The 16,271-nt window shown below is 41.6% G+C and overlaps 1 protein-coding gene across 1 annotated transcript in view; it reads right to left on the bottom strand.

The window, feature by feature from the left end:
* Positions 1-16,271, bottom strand: part of clasp2 (cytoplasmic linker associated protein 2) — a 66,498-nt gene that overhangs the window by 10,592 nt on the left and 39,635 nt on the right. Inside the window, exons 9-33 of the mRNA XM_085346461.1 lie at positions 15,726-15,799; positions 15,535-15,627; positions 15,265-15,410; positions 15,023-15,158; positions 14,875-14,945; positions 14,698-14,757; positions 14,461-14,538; positions 14,083-14,250; positions 12,722-12,762; positions 12,143-12,295; positions 11,100-11,117; positions 10,092-10,193; positions 9,861-9,887; positions 7,047-7,220; positions 6,767-6,811; positions 5,563-5,670; positions 5,190-5,252; positions 4,489-4,595; positions 3,867-3,890; positions 3,561-3,716; positions 2,440-2,531; positions 2,293-2,356; positions 1,530-1,589; positions 1,240-1,242; positions 601-764 (exon numbers count right to left, since the gene is read on the bottom strand). Coding sequence (XP_085202587.1) covers positions 601-764; positions 1,240-1,242; positions 1,530-1,589; positions 2,293-2,356; positions 2,440-2,531; positions 3,561-3,716; positions 3,867-3,890; positions 4,489-4,595; positions 5,190-5,252; positions 5,563-5,670; positions 6,767-6,811; positions 7,047-7,220; positions 9,861-9,887; positions 10,092-10,193; positions 11,100-11,117; positions 12,143-12,295; positions 12,722-12,762; positions 14,083-14,250; positions 14,461-14,538; positions 14,698-14,757; positions 14,875-14,945; positions 15,023-15,158; positions 15,265-15,410; positions 15,535-15,627; positions 15,726-15,799 — 2,227 coding nt within the window. The remainder of the gene's footprint in view (positions 1-600; positions 765-1,239; positions 1,243-1,529; positions 1,590-2,292; positions 2,357-2,439; positions 2,532-3,560; positions 3,717-3,866; positions 3,891-4,488; positions 4,596-5,189; positions 5,253-5,562; positions 5,671-6,766; positions 6,812-7,046; positions 7,221-9,860; positions 9,888-10,091; positions 10,194-11,099; positions 11,118-12,142; positions 12,296-12,721; positions 12,763-14,082; positions 14,251-14,460; positions 14,539-14,697; positions 14,758-14,874; positions 14,946-15,022; positions 15,159-15,264; positions 15,411-15,534; positions 15,628-15,725; positions 15,800-16,271) is intronic.

Below are 16,271 nucleotides of genomic sequence, written 5' to 3'. Positions count from 1 at the left end.
TTACACAGAAATATTACACGTGAGGATTTTTAACGTTTAATTTAATCCGTAAGGTAACATAAACATGGTAACATAAACGTTATGGTAACATACAAAAATACATACTGCAAATGCTTTTTTTCCTCGAACAGCGCCTGTAACACTGCTACCTTTAAGTATATGTACGTATCAGTAACACACAAATTACGTTGCTTATGGTTTTTTTACGGAACAGTGCACAAACAACATTACAACGTCTCTTAACAACCGGTAAAAATATATACCGTATATATACTACTTATCAATTTTATTGGTCTACTGTTACCAGGCAAAATGTTTTTGGCTGCATGAAAAAAAAATATGCATTAGCCGCATGTCAGTATACGCCGCAGTGTGGGAAAAAAGTAGCGGCTTATGACCCAAAAACTACAGTATTTGATTGTTGGGGTTCAAACTGAACTAAATTTATAGGTTATCACTCAAACATTTTACTTGTCCGGTCTACGTAATGATCACAATGGACTGTATATAGACCACAATGTGTTGGTAAAGTAAGATAAAAAGCCACTTTTTAAAATCTTGATTTGTACTTGCTTGTCTGTATACGAATGTGCAACTCACCTTGTGACATCCAGGGCTCTCTGCACTTTAGCCTGCACAGATCCCAGCAGGTCCGCTCCCATCTTCTTCAGAAGCTGTGTGAGCAGGACAAACAACCAGTCCTGCAGATCGTCCTTATGGACCTGGATGAAATCTACCAGTGTCTCCAGGAACATACTGAACACCTAAACACACACACACACACACACGCGCACGCACACACGCACACAGAGTCTAGGTGACAAACTGAACAACTGATCACTTATTCTTAAAACACTTCATGCGCACATGCACATGCATACAGGCACTCCTGCATTGTTTTACTGCATTATACTGAAGGGGAATGATGTGAGAGCAGCATTAGTCCACATTAGTTCCCTGTGGTTCCCATTGGAGTTAGTGGCATTTCACTCATTACTGCAGCAGTCCACCTTCACTCCCAGTCACCAAGTAACACACTTAAATCACACAAAATGAAAACAAGCCAATCACAACATGTGGGGACCATCTCTACATGCCACTAGTTGATTTCAGCAGCACAGTGGAGCTACGGACAACATTAAGTGAGGTAGGTTAGTAAGTGTTATGTAGTTCTCAATGCCCAATCAGATTAATGAAGCAGATTTCATCCAAACACAAACACTGATTGGCCAGACTTACTCTCTACAGAGAGTTCCAGAGGTGGGAGCAGCATGAGGGAGAGAGAGACATCTGTTAGCATCGTCACAAAGCATGTACTCAGTGTCAGAGAGTACACTCAGCATCTTCAATTTTTTCAAACACATTTGAGCAACAACCAATTTTACCTTCTCCCTGACATGGGAGAAACTTGAGTGTAAGTGCAAAAAGGCTAAAAAGAAACACTGAAAAATATGGGAGATAAGAAGGAAGGAGTACGAAAAGGAGTGGTGTGAGATAGGCAGATGGAGATCACTGGTGAGATGCAGTACCTTGAAGGAGGCTGAGCTTATACCGGATTCTGCCGTGCCGTACACCCTGCCGGAGTCTCGCTGAAATTCATCAAATCGTCAAAACGTCAAACGAGGGGGAGGGGGAGGAGCTCACACAGCTTACGACATGTGTGAGAAAACGGAGCACTCAAGACGGTGGAACAGAAGTGGCAGTGTTAGAGAGGCCGAATCGCAGCTTGTTAGTCAGAGGAGAGAGCGGGCAGCCCAAATATGTACGCGTGTGTGTGTTCGTGTGTGCTTTTGAGTGTGTGAGCGGTCAGTGTTGTTGCCTCAGACTGCAGGTAGAGGAGGGGAAAAGAGAAGGGAGAGCCAGCGGGTGTGAAGAGTGCAGCCAGCAGTTTGGCTGCTCAACAGTGACAGAACAATCCCACAGGACGGCGGTGAGCGTGATGGCACACTCATTCAGGTGTGGCATGCCGTTAGAAAACAGTCCAATGCACGCGTTCCATGCCCGTGTTTATGTCTGAGTGTGAGTAAATTTGAGGAAACATTTTGACCTGTTTATCCCGTCTTTTTCACTAAATTCATTAGAAAGATGTGACAGCTAAAGTGTGTGTGTGCTTTTTAAAGCGGTGTAACACTTTCTGTGTTTGGCAGAATCCGGTACAGTCAAGGATGATGGGATAAACAAAGTATTTGAAAAAGTAAAATTAAAGCAGGTGAATTATGAATCTTGTGCCACGGTACTGCAAATGAATGCAGTGCATCTTTGTGCGAGGGTTTATGCTGCATGCATCCATACCTTACTGTGAGGGTCAGCAAACATCCTGGTGAAAATTTCACAGAGCCTCTTCAACTCAACCCGACTACAGACAAAACAGCAGCAGTTAGTTGGAAATCATCTATGACTTTATTAACTGCAAACACGCCTGAGTGACCTGACACTGACCTCAGGGTGCGCTGGTTTTTAAGCAAAGCCTGAAGGCCCAGTAGACCCTCCTTCCTCTCAGACCAGTTGGCACTGGCACAACGATTGAGCACCTGGAGGAAAGAATAAGATTCAATACATGCATGTAATAAATATTCAGCTTAATATTGAAGTAACACGTTTTTAATGGCTTTTCAGATTTAAGCACAGGAGACATGAGTATATAAACCTCACTGATCATATTCACTCACTGATTCTGGGTAGTAATATCTTCACTGCAAAATTCTAGTGCTCAAAATGAACTGGAGCGGGAAAGGTACTGTGACCCTGGCAGATCTGTATATAGACTATAAAGACGGTCTGCATAATTTCCAAAGTTTTTAACTAAATACAAGCTTCCAAATTCTCACTTTTTCATTATCTCAAATTGCACACTATGTTAAGGAAAAGTTTTCATAAACAGAATAGAAACCATTTCAGGTAAACACCCTCTTTAAGAGCGCTTGGTACTCTCTACAAAGGTCAAATTTATTTATATATCACATTTAAAACAGCAGAGTTGACCAAAGTGCTGTGCATGAAAAATCCTAACAACAAATATCAAAGTTACTTCATTGTTTACACACTCCTGTGTCTTCAGCTTTTATACAGGAAGCCAAGGACCAGAACACAGAATTGTCAGCACAGTTTTGGGAAGAATCTTTGCCCCTTAATCACAACTGTCAACACAAATTAAAGACTGATTTAGGTGATGCACAGGTTGCATTACTCTAAAACCAAATGGAACCGCATCTTTCCATTAACATGTTTTCAGTGTGCGCTGTTTGGTTGACACATAAGGTCGGTATGGCCTGACCCTTATGTCAACGTTTTAGTGGCTTTCTGCAGCCTTATCCAGAGGCATTAAGCATAACAGTAATTTCTAGATTGATGGATGCTCCTTAGAAAACCTTGAGGTTCCACCTGACATTCAAATTGCTCTGCAAACTTTAACTTTAAAAGAGCGCCTTAATGATACTGTTCCCTTCTGTGAAACTTCAAACCCATCTAAATTTAACTTAAGTCATTTAAGTTTTTTCTAAGGACCTAGGTTTTAGGAAAGCTGCCCATCGCAGTATCTATTTCCTGCTGCTGTTGTTTACCTCAGCTACATCTTCTGTTTGTCTCATGTAGGTGGGGATGGCCCCTCCGTTTCTGGAGCTGTAGGATCTCTCTGAACAGGCGCTGGATGCATCGCTGTTGGCATCGTCGTCAGAGTACATGCCGTAATTCTCATACCGTCGCCGTGCTGGCTTCTTCTGCAGGGAACAGAAAGGGCATGACATTACAATGAAAACAAAAACCAACAAGCAGGACATTAAGAAAGCATGCACTAGCACATCTTGATAGAACACAAACCAAGCACACACACACCCACACACAGGTAAGAGGTAGGAAAAGAAGCTGACCTTGGATCTCATGTCTCCCAACAGCTGACAGCGTTAAACAGAGGTAGAATCAGGGTTTAGTTAACACACAGACACACAGTGTAGGAGCTAGTGGCAGGATACTGGAACGTGCACTGTTTGTAGCCAGGATGTTCCTGGTGACTAATTTTTTAGACTAGTATAACCGACGAGTCTAAAACTAAGAAAGACTCAGATATTACGTTAAATTTGAAAACTGTTTAATGGACAATGTAAAAAAAACTCTATAAACAAAGGCATTTAAAACCATTAATTACATTTTTCAATAATGGATCATGTCACTTAACCTGGTGTGACCTTTCATCATGCATTAAGAACACTGCACGTTATACTTCAAATAGAAAGTGAAAAACAAACAGTAAATAAATAGTGTTAACAAAAAGATCAGGCCTAGCATAACAGATTTATGGTGTTTCTCAACAACAATGCTCCATCTGGTGGCAGATGGCTGCATAACATTTAGGACAATAATTTACGGCACTGGGCATCAATTAAAATGTCAAACAATTAGATTAAACGGCTAGTAAGTCTAGTACCGACTAGTCACAACGGCTATGATTAGTTAGTTGTGCACAATGCTGTGTTAGAATTTGAGTTTCCATACCAGTGCATCTGCGAGAGCCTCTTCTACATCTGAACCAGTGTTCAGGACCCTCATAGCGCTGACTGAAGAAGAGAGACGGCTTGACTGACTGATTCCAAAACCTGATCCTGCAGACAGAGAGAGGAAGGATGGACAGAAAGATAGCAGAATAAATACATTAGCAAAACTTCAGATTAAAACAAGTTCGCACACACTCAGCACTCGTCCACAAATGATGTCATTCTCCTGATCATCCATTCGCTAACGTTCACACAACTCACACACGCGTGGCACTTTCGCACGAGACAACCCTGTAAGTTGATGCGATGATGCGTTAGGTGACATTGCAGATGGCACTTGGGGGTAAAAAAAGCATGATTGACATAAAACGCAGGAGAGCATGTTGACGTCCCTGTGGAGGAGGGACGCAGCTAAATAAAGAAGACAAAGAGACACTGATAAAACCAGCAGAATGGTTATAAACTGGCAACTGAACGGGCGGAAACATGCGATTCCACTGGAGAGCCCGACATCCTGGAGCAGAACGTAAAAAAACAAAACAAATCAAAAATCAACTGATGGACGACGAAAGAAACGGGCTGGTAAAATGTGGGAGATGATGAACTGCAACTAAAAGAGAACAAAAAAAGAAAACGCAGAGAGAAAATCAAGTCAAGTGGTTGGGTGGGTGAGGGACGGAGAAAGATGTACTCAGCCTTCACCTGCAGCCCCAAAAGCATCAGGTGTGTGAAGAGCTCCGGTGGAGCGAGAGTAGCTCCGCGTTGCTGCAACCAAGATTAAAACACACACACACACATACAAACACACACAGAGTTTAGGATTGACAACTAAGACCACACAAACTCACACTTATCGAGTAGTGCATGAGAATAGAAAGAAAGACTGAAAAACATAAAGGTGTTATTTCTCTACTTTCCTGACGCATGCGTGTTTGAGACTTTTTTTTTTCAGATACTGGATTCAATTTTAATCTAAAAATCTAAGAGCTAAGAGTAAAGCTTCAATACAGTCAGACTCTTTTCCTCGGATATCCTACTAATTCCTCTCGGGTATCTGTCTGCTGCTGCTACTCACCAAGAGGTGTGAAGGAGCGTACGGGGCTGGTGTCCCGGCTGCTCTCTCTGCTGGCCTCTCTGCTGCAGCCCTGACTCATACTGGGCCGCGGGATACGACTGCCCCGAGCTAACGCCACCCAGGTAACAACCACGGAGTGCAGACAGAAAAGAAAACGGAAAAAGGGAAAGGGGAGAAAAAGTACACATAAAGAAAGACATGAGCAGTGACAAAGAAGTCAAAGAGGAAGGCACGTACATAAAGACATAAATAAGACAGAATAAGAACAGGTGACAAACTGACAAAAACAAGAAAAATGTGAGCACAGGTTTTTTTTCCCCCCTCTGATGTTTAAGAAACCATCTTAGAGGTGTGAGCGCATATCTATCAGCTAATCTACTGGTATTATTTACTGGTATCACACCCTCAAGAGTCTAAAATCTTCCAGTTGTTTCCTTTAACAGAATAAAAAATTCTAAATCTTAACACTGAAAGAAAACCCAAATTTGTCTTTAAAACATGAATGATTTGTTAGTTTCAGAGTTTATGACTTACATGTAAACAAATAATTGAAATTTCTGCACATTTAGTTTCTTCTATTCATCTAATAGTTCTTATTAACTGATTTTCACCTTCAGAGATGTCTGATACACACAGGTGCTCAATGTGTCTCTTTTTCTCACACACAAAGACAAATGGACAGAAAAAGTGATTGAGAAAGAGATGCAGCAATCAAGCGGGTGGCTGAGGGAAAGGGCTGTGTTTCATTCAGCAGCACTGCAACTTCGCTGTTCATTGCTCTGTTCATCAGCTTCAGCATCCAGCTAGCAAATCAGAATTAATCACGGGCTACCAACGGTCTACCGAGCAGAGATGAAGCGTCGCTGATCCTGTGTGAAGCTTTCTTCAACCAGCCACTAAAACAGGTTAGTAAGGAGAGGGGGAAGGTATGACTCGTAATCCGTGAACATGTGCTGATCACAGGCACCCATCACCATAACGACACAGCCAAGACAGACAAGTTAGAACGATGGAATCTATGAAGCTGAGGCAGCGACTGATGATGGGAGAGACGGACTGTGACGGCAGCAGTGATCGAGGAATTTTTTTTAAAATCATGGATAGAAATGGTGTAAGGAGATGGAGGTTAAAGTGAGGATGAGAATAGGCACATTGAGGTGGATTGATGGGTAGCACAAGGGTCCAGTCGAGGTCGAAGCCTTACCTCCTCTGCTTGCTCCGTTGTAGATGGAACTAATGCTAGAAGGAGCTACAAGACAGAAGCAACAAGGACAGAGAAAAAGGAGAGGAGCAGAGGAAGAAAAGGAGGACAGGGAGCAGGAGGGAAAAAGGCAAATTTAGATCCATGTATACAGCGAATCACAGAGACTGGTCATCTGAGTTTGATGGCACAAAATATCACCCAACACTTGAGCAGTTTCTAAAGCAGGCACAGCTAATTTATAGAAAGACAGTATTAGTTCAAAGCACGTTAATGCACTCACCCACAGACAGGCGGGTGGGTGATGAGTCTCTGGAGCAGCCCTGGCTGCGGGGGATGCGGCTGCGTCTGTGTCCATCCCCAGTGGATCCAGCCAGCACCCTGTGAGCCCCGGTGCTCATGGTGCTCAGGGTCGTGCTCGTCAGCACGCGACCAGGGGAGCCGCTCCGACTACCAGCTTCAGAGAGACATAGATTAACATAGATTATCCGTGGTGCATGGGACATTTATTAAAAAAAGCTGTAGTGACACCACCCCTCTATAACGTGACAACTTCATTAAAACAAAAAAGAAAAGAAAAAAAGAAGTGATCAGTTTCTTATACCAACAACTGGCAAAGGTAGTTGGTAGTTTTTCAAGCACATGTTGGCATTTTATGTATATCAAAAATACACATCACTAGGGAAGGATTGCTGGAGCCAGCAGAGCTACAGTGAGTTCAAATTCTTTCAAATTCATTAAAAAAAAAAAAGGGCAACTCATAGGTAACTGTCATTACTGGATTGTAATTTTGAATTTGGATTGAATTTAAATTGAATAACAGTCTCAATTTCTCTTCCCGAGGCATCCGATCTCCCAAAGCTAAGGCCACAGTGTGTTTCTTTTTACAGTGGGTCATTTTGCTATAAACTAGAAGACAAACAGTCCAGCAGGAGAAGCTCTGCAGTGCTGGAAATGTGAAAACAGATGCTTGGGAAACAAGCTCCAGTGCTCAAGACTTGAAACCGACCTTAAAGAGGACCTATTATGCTCATGTCCAGCTGTGCAATGTTTTGTTTTTAAATCCTGAATTGTGTGGCTTTGGTGCTGCCTTCAGTTCATCCCCTGTTGGAATCAAGCAGTTTTATTTGCTTCTTCAACTTTATTCTGACTGGCTGCCCCTCACAAACAAAAGGTTTGACCACCAGCTTAGATGTCATAGAGATCCAAAAGGAGTTGGAAAAAAAATTCTGCTCAGTATTTGGAGCAGCCTAAAGCCTGAGCTTTTGGCTTACAGGAACAACTCAGAAGCTGACCTCAGTATTTCAAACTTAGGCCATGTTCGATGTGAGCACCCACCATCACAGCAGATTAGACAATGACAGAAAGCAGGAAAAGCATAACAGGTCCCTTTTAAATTGATCTCTTTAAGACTAAAAATGAGCAGGCAGACCAGATTCTCTCTTCTTTCTCTCAATGAGAGACAAAAGCTAATCTAAATGCACGCACACACACACACACACACACACACACACACACACACACACACACACACACACACACACACACAGAATCACATAACCTACTGAACTATGTGCTAACACCTTGTGACGCATAACTAAATAAAATGGATCTAAATGACAAAACTGTGTTTAAGTTGTTTTTTGTGAAAATATGATTACTGCACAAAGAGTTTTGATATCCAGTAGCTGATAAAAGATGTTATAAGTAATGATCAACTCACGCTGTCTGACAATTTCTTAGCTTGGATTTGTTTAAGTGCCGATAACCCCCCAAAACCCCAAAAAACAAAAAAACCCAAACAAACTAGTGATAAGATGGTGAAAGAAAGGTTATTGAAACCAAACATAAGCTACAAAACTGTGAGAATTACTAGCTTGGAATCTAATGATGTGGTTACAGAGGGGAAAAAAAAAAAAAAAAAAAAAAAAAAGAGTGACTTTCGACTTTTCATTGTGTAACACATAGAAATGCAGAAACATGAGGCTCCCAAAGCAGTGTATTTCACATGGTAACAGCATAGCCATGTTATAAGTCTGTGACTACAAATCCCAGCATGCCTAAGCCAGTGTGGGTGAGACTCTCAGTGACCTTTCTGCGTGCACGTGAAGATAGTGAGGTTTGGGAAACAGAGGAAAGAAAGTACAGCTAAAGAGAGCGGGGTAAAAATAAGTAGCGTTGTAATCTTACCACCGACAGGGGTAGCAGACTGAGATCCTGAGCCATTAAGCCCATTGGTTGGGAAGAAAGGGGGAAAAGCAGAGGTGAGGGGGAAGGAACAGCAGATTAAATCAGATGAATTATGGGTGTTAGCGCAAAAGAAGTGTCATGGGAGTTAAAAAAACATAAGAGTACGAAGAGAGAGGATCCTGGTGGTCCATACCAAGAATGAAGGCAAAGCTGAAGCACTATGTTGAAATAATTCCATTAATTAAAGAGAAAACAAGTACTGAAATGTAGCTGAAGCAAACACACACACACTTAACCAGCCGCAGATGACAGACTTGGGAAAGCAGTGCAACTCACATAGCATATGTAAAAAAAAACAAAACCTGTTTAACAATGAGGGAAAAATGGTTTAAAGTAAATATACTGAGCCATACCCTCACACACTCACGGAAAGCTTTCCAACCCTCTTAACTCCGATTTGGTCCTCAATCTAAATATCCAGATTTAACTGTTGCACTGGTTTGTGGCCCAATCACTGTCTGATTTTAAACTGGTCTCCAAGATGGCCCGAAGCAGCATATCAGCAGTTAATGTCTTGGAGAGCAGGTACACACGCAAAAAACACACACACAGCTGCCTAATGTGCTGCAATATAAGAATAGCCCAGAGGCTTGTGTCTCGTATTTTTAATAACCTGAATAAAAGCCAGAGCCAGGCTGGAGAAGCGGAAATGTACTGTTCACCACACCATCCTCAGTGATGAAACACAGCATGCAGAAGAAACACACACACACACACACACACACACCCATACGCACACGCTCTCCTGTTTACACAAAACACCCTGATCAGAATGAGAGCGGGTGGGTCACCATTCCCACTGTGACACAGAGATAGACAGGCACACTCTGACACACGGACAGAATACCTGGTGTGCAATCGGATTCGTCGGAACCTGAAGGCACAAAAACATTCACATGGAGCTTATCGTCACCGTGGAGGCAACAAGTTAAGAAACTCCACAAACAAAAGTTGAGGAACCGCAAATACTTCTACAAGCTCACTCTCTCATCATTTCTCCTGTTTTACCCAGACTGTTTCACTCACAGCTGGCTTTAAATTATGCTCTGTGTTTTGGCTGCTGCGAGGAGGTACGTACGTTGCGACTGGGACACCATCTTGGTGCGGCTGCGTCCTCTCGAGTCCACCTGACTCGACACGGTGCTGGCAGTAGACAAAGGCTGCTTGGTACGCACACGACCTGCATGCAAGTAGAAGCACAACCATTAAAAACAACCCCCAAAACAGACCTGCATTTTACACACTAATGAAACTACTCGCACACAGTTTGCAGCTGAATGAAGCCCAGAAACTAAAAAGCACTAGAGCTGATGAAAAGCCACTAATACTGAAAGTTGCTAAAGACTGGACCCTAAACTCAACATTCACATTCAGCCAGGTGCAAACACAGATGAATACAACAGGGATGCTTCAGTGGATTAGAAACCAGTCTCAGAAAAGAAATCCCTGAAAATAACCAGTTAAGTATTTGATAAGGTATTTTATTATAGACTAAAATGATTTAATGATTAAAAGGGAATTTAAGGGAATAATCCATTAATCTCCCACCAACCAATTACTTTTAGAACCCACTTTATAATAGCATTCACATGTCCAAACTCAGTGGTTAAAGGGGACCCATCATGCTCGTTTTCAAATCCATATTCTTTTGTTTTATCTCATTTCATACTCCGTTTATACTCTTTCTGAAACAAGCTGCCTTAGCTCCACCCCTTTCAAGTTTGAAGTTACCATATTTGGGATAACATATAGAGCCAAGAGAAGGAAAGAAAATCTGAACATTTACAGGATGCTGAAGCTTGAGTTGTTGGCTCACAGGGGTTACTTGCACATATGCTGACCCTCACTAATTCAAACTAAAACCATGTTTAAAAGAAGCATCTACCATAGTAGCAGTAAAAATAACACAGGAATATATCAGAGAGCATAATAGATCCCCTTTAAGCAAAGTCACTTTTCTTGTTTATTATTATTATAAAATTGATCAAACACATAATTGTTGGATCCAAAAAGACTAAAATCAAAATTTCCATCTAGAACATCCCTACAAATATGCACACAAACATCCACCTAACCACAGTCTTACCATTGTCTGATTTGGTTCCTATAGACAGACAAAAAAGGAGCATGTTTTAAGTATCACAGTTCACCTTTTGTGTGCAATATTCAAGCAGCACATCCTTATACTATCCTATAAAACCTCAACAGCTGAATGATACAGTTTAATGTGAGTACAGATGGTTAGAAAATTGCCATATTTAAAATAAGATTCAGCTTTAGTAAAGCAGAAGATGATTTTAGATGTGTTAATATTTGATCTATGCTTCTGTGAACAGCGCAGTAATAGAAATGAGGTTTTGAAGTTGACAGCAGGGGGCGCTGTGGCCACACACTGTCACAACTGAGTTAACATGGACTGCATGGAGTGAGGAAAGGGAAAAGAGCAGAGAAGAAGTGGAGTGAGATGATCTTACCATCCGTTTTATCAGCGGCATCATCTTTAGTAGCAAAGAGAAAGAGGGGGAGGGAAAAAAAAGGAGACCAATGACAGGAAAACCCCCCAAAAATAAAATGAAAAAAATTTTTTTTTTACAGAAATTATACAAAGGGAAAAGGGAAAACGAATAATGTGAATAATAAATGTGAAAAGAAAGTTGAAAATAAGAAAAATAGAAAAAGATGAAATACAAGAGAAACAGGAGAAGAAAGGAGCACAGTGTGAATTAGTCACATAACATCTGTTTATCTGAGAACCGTGCAGATGTAGGGATCGACATCGAAAATGTAGAGACAAACTGACACAGAGGACAATATCCGTATAGAGAGCATGCATAGAGTATATCTACACACAAGCACACGAACAGGCAAATGAGCAGGCAGCAGGAGAGGAGAGGAGTCAGTGTAAGCGCTAAAGTGTTTGGGTCTGGACGTCCATCCTTCTGTTATGCAGATGAGTCAAGCTTTTATACAAGATGACATACTTCTTACTTCAACCTGTCAGAAACTTTAAAAAACTTCCTCTGTACTGATCTGACGAGACTCTTTATAGTCTGACTTCCAGCTGATCACATGCTGACCTACGTCTCCACTGTCTGAATAAGCATCTAACTTGACTGGCAGAGCCCTTACCCAGTGAGGAGTAGGACCCCGGGGGCAGACGGCCCGCTCCCCCGGTTTGTCTGACGTGCCGGTATTTAGCAACTGCTGCTGCATTAACATCCACGTCGCTACGGGAACGCTGCAGGGAGGTCGATGACACCCTACCCTTTGAACCCGCAGGGACTGACAGGACAGGAGGATCGTGTTGGAGAAAGGGTGGGAGGTGATGGGATATATATATATATATATATATATATATATATATATATATATATATATATATATATACATATACATACATACATACACACACACACACCACAAACACATGCATGCACAATACTATACAAACACAATATCGATACCATACAGAAAAAACAAAATTGGGCAGACAAGTATACGCATGTGTACGCGCACATGTGTGTTGTAAGATAAAAACATAACAGGATGTGATTGCTCATGGGAGGAGACAGGCTGATATAAATGAGAATGAAGGGAGATGGTTTTTATAGGAGCTGATGTTTGCCTCAGTGTGTGTGTGTGTGTGTGTGTGCAGGAGAATATGTGTTGAAGAAGGCTTGTGCGTGTGTGTACATGTGCTCGACTCACCTCGCCCCGGTGCTGCTGACCATTTAGAAGTCAGAGGCCGACTGAAGAAAAAAAAAAAAGAAAAAAAAAAGGGAGAAAAGTAGGTCAGTATATAACAACGCAGTGAGTAGGTCTTAATCATGATCAATATACATTTTCACTGATGTGTGGAATTGAATAAAACAGCTTTCTCAAGCATTGTTAAAACTCCAACACTAAAAACACTAAAGATTAAATGACATTGGACACAAAACAGACAAATATCCATTTTTCTCATGAAACAATTACACAAGATCTGGGTACCTCTGCAATAAAAGCTTTTTATAACTCTTTATTTTTTATTATCAAATGTTTCTGTCACATAGATATAGGTGTGTATGTCATGTATACATGGGGTAGCTGTGACTCAGAGTGACTCCGACTGTGAATGTGTGAGCGAAAGGGTGAAATAAGACATGGTTGTATAAAGCATTTTGAGTAGAAAAGTGCTAATATAACAGTTTAAAAGTTTGCCTTGACCTTTAGTTAGCACTGTGCCATCGCAGATCTGAGACTATAAATAATATATTAATTTAATATCAACAGCAATCAACAAGATGTAGTGCAACAGGAAACAATACAAAGAGGAAAATGACAACCTTCTAGGAACTGCTCAAATTTAACATAAGAGTGAAATGCAGTGTAGATGAATAGTTTCAGGTTGCTAGGATTGCAGAGAACAAATCATGGTCAAACAATTGTATATTTAAAGGGGGCAGAAAATAACTTTCACATCTATATTTTCACTCTTAGACACTACTAGAGCAGCTTTGCATGATTCACTATTCAAAATAATGCTCATTTAAACATAATTTATACTGAGCTTTGGTGCAGCCCCTTAATTCATCCACTGCATGAAAGAAGGTGTTGTAGCTTCTCTCACTTCAAGCCGCCTTTGAGCAAAGCAAACAGGATCCTAAAACACACATTCGACCCCTGCCGCGACCGAATCACCCTCCTGCCAACAGTGATGCATCACAGAAGGAGCCACTGTTTCACCAGACTTGGAAGCAGTTTTTTTTCCTCAGGCTTTGAGTCTACTGAACTCATTCTCAACACATCTCCATGAAAAACAGTGACCTTGTGTTTCATTGGTTATATGAATGGGCACGCTGCTTTAATTCAGGATTAAAGACAGATAAGATAAAAATAAGTAGAGGAAAAATAAGCGTATGTGTGACAGATGTCAGAAAGATGTCATCTATGTATCTGACAAAGATGTGTAAGATAGGAAATCAAAGTCAAAATCACTTCTATAATCAGTGTCATCATTAAAAGAAGACTTAAAGTAAACATGCAGGACTGAAGTTATCTATGGAGGGACGGTGCAGTGCGTTCATTACTTGAGGCTCTCTTGAGATGAAGATGAGGAGCGGTCACTCTGGGGAAGTGAGGCCACGCTGCCAGAGCTCTTCAGGCAGGACTGGAGGGTCCTTTGGTATGAAGGCTCTAAGGAGTTGTAAAGAGCTTCAGCTTCTGCTGGAAAATGGTTCCTCAGACCCCAGTAAGCCCTGAAAGAGACAGAAGAGCAGACGAAAACAGAGGCAGAGATGAAGACAAAAAGAGAAATGTACGAGGGAGGATAAAAGTTGGTTTATGAAGGGGGGTGGATGGAGCAAAAGTGAAGAATCTGGGGGATTCATAAAGGAAAAAGAGGGTGGTGAGGAATTTACCACCATTTTTCTCCCCACATAATGTGTTTTTCGGTATGTCTGTCTTACTTGCGAGCCTCCACTCTGGCCTCTGAGTCGGCATCTCGAAGTCCTTTTTTGATGCTCTCAACCAGGACTGCAGTGTGTCTGAAACAATAACACAAACGGACGCACAAAGAGTGAACCAGCCAGTCTGAAACACATCTGGAAAGCACATTAATAGGAATCCGACACTGCGATGCTTTTGCATTTATGAAGTCAGTATGACCATCACAGCTTTCCTCTGAAAAACTGATGAGTGCTCACCTTTCTAGTGAGTGGGTCTGCCATTCCTGTAGCAGAAGGTCCAAGAAATCATAACAGCGCCTAAAGAAAACACACGAAAAACAATGTCACATAACAACATCTCCAAATGTATTTTATGTTCAGCTGGTGCTAAGCTTCTTATTGTGGTGTTGACATGAGGGCCTTTGCTAATCTCACCTTCTTACTGCTACAGACTTGGATGTGCAGTTACTGGTTATCAGGGGGATGAGTCTAGGAACGTGGGTGTGCTGCAGAGAGGACAAGCAGCACTGAGCAAAAGTACACCGCAAAAGTACTGATTTAATTACGTGTTTATAAAACTCACCCGTATGATGATTCGGATAGCAGAGACACCAGAGGTGGCCATGACTTTGGCACAGTTGGGAATGAGGTTAAACAGGACGGGAACGATGGCTTCCGCTCCGTGGTCAAATTTATTCCCCAGCACTGATGAGAGGTGGCTGTAAGGAGACACCGGAGAATGCTCAGATGATGAAACCAAACACGAGCCTTCAAGCTCGTGCTGCAGTGCGATTGTGTTTGCTATATATATTTCTCAACACTCACGCCACAGTGATACAGGCCTCTCGGACCACTTGTGAGCGCAGGTCTTTAGCGGACAGTTTGAAAGCTCCATCTAGTAGTCGTAGGTGCTGGTAGAAGCAGTCGTAGCTGGCCGCGCCTGCCACTAGCAGGGAGCGAATCTTCTTAAGCTGTTAAAGAGGTTAAAAAAAAAAAAAGAAAGAGGGAAAACAAACAATAACATATATTATTCATTACATTTTACTGACCTAACTTCAAAATTATTTTCTGAAACTTGGTACTGGATTTACTGACAGCGTTGGCTCTCTGGTCCCAGTCGTGTTTGTCATCAGAGCAAATCTCACGGATCTTATTCAGGTTGTCATCAAGATCTCTTGTTGAGTAGATCTGCAACACAATGACAATCTGGTTTTTAAATGCCTGTATTAGTAAATGATGAAATTAATGGGTGGATGCATTTTATTATATTTTGTGTGAGTTTGTACCTGGACAGTAGGGACATCTGTAAAGGCTTTTATGAAATCCTCTTCATCAACTGCCCCCGCACTTTCCTTGGACACTGGGAAGAAAAGAAAATCAGAACAGAGTTGATTAAAATGCAAGTGTGTGTTCATTTAAATTATAATACATCCATATTTAATCATCCATGAGTCCACAACCCTAAGGCCAAAAACACCTTGGAAATAATGGATGGAGGGACACGCAGAAGAAATACTAGAAACTCCCACGCCTAGTCACTAGGTCTTTTTTCTGTTTTTTTTTTTTTTTCCCCTTTAAAACACCCACAGTTAGTAGAAACTGATACAACTAATGGATTGATGATTAGTGTAGGGATTCAAAAGGTTCTGGACTGGCAGGTTTTGTGATTCTGCTTAAACTAAAAAACAAAAAAAAACAAACAGCTACTCTTACAATTACACACACACACACACACACACACACACACACACACACACACACACACACACACACACACACACACACCACTGTGAGCAGACTCTGTTTCTAATGGACTTCCTGGCAGTAATGGG

Source organism: Diplotaxodon limnothrissa, linkage group LG22, assembly GCF_057381915.1.
Source record: "Diplotaxodon limnothrissa isolate DT_005_m linkage group LG22, D_limnothrissa_male_GT1.1, whole genome shotgun sequence".
NCBI classification, from domain to species: domain Eukaryota; kingdom Metazoa; phylum Chordata; class Actinopteri; order Cichliformes; family Cichlidae; genus Diplotaxodon; species Diplotaxodon limnothrissa.
The sequence above is the reverse complement of the archived record's forward strand: the minus strand, read 5'-3'. Positions and strand labels throughout refer to the sequence as shown.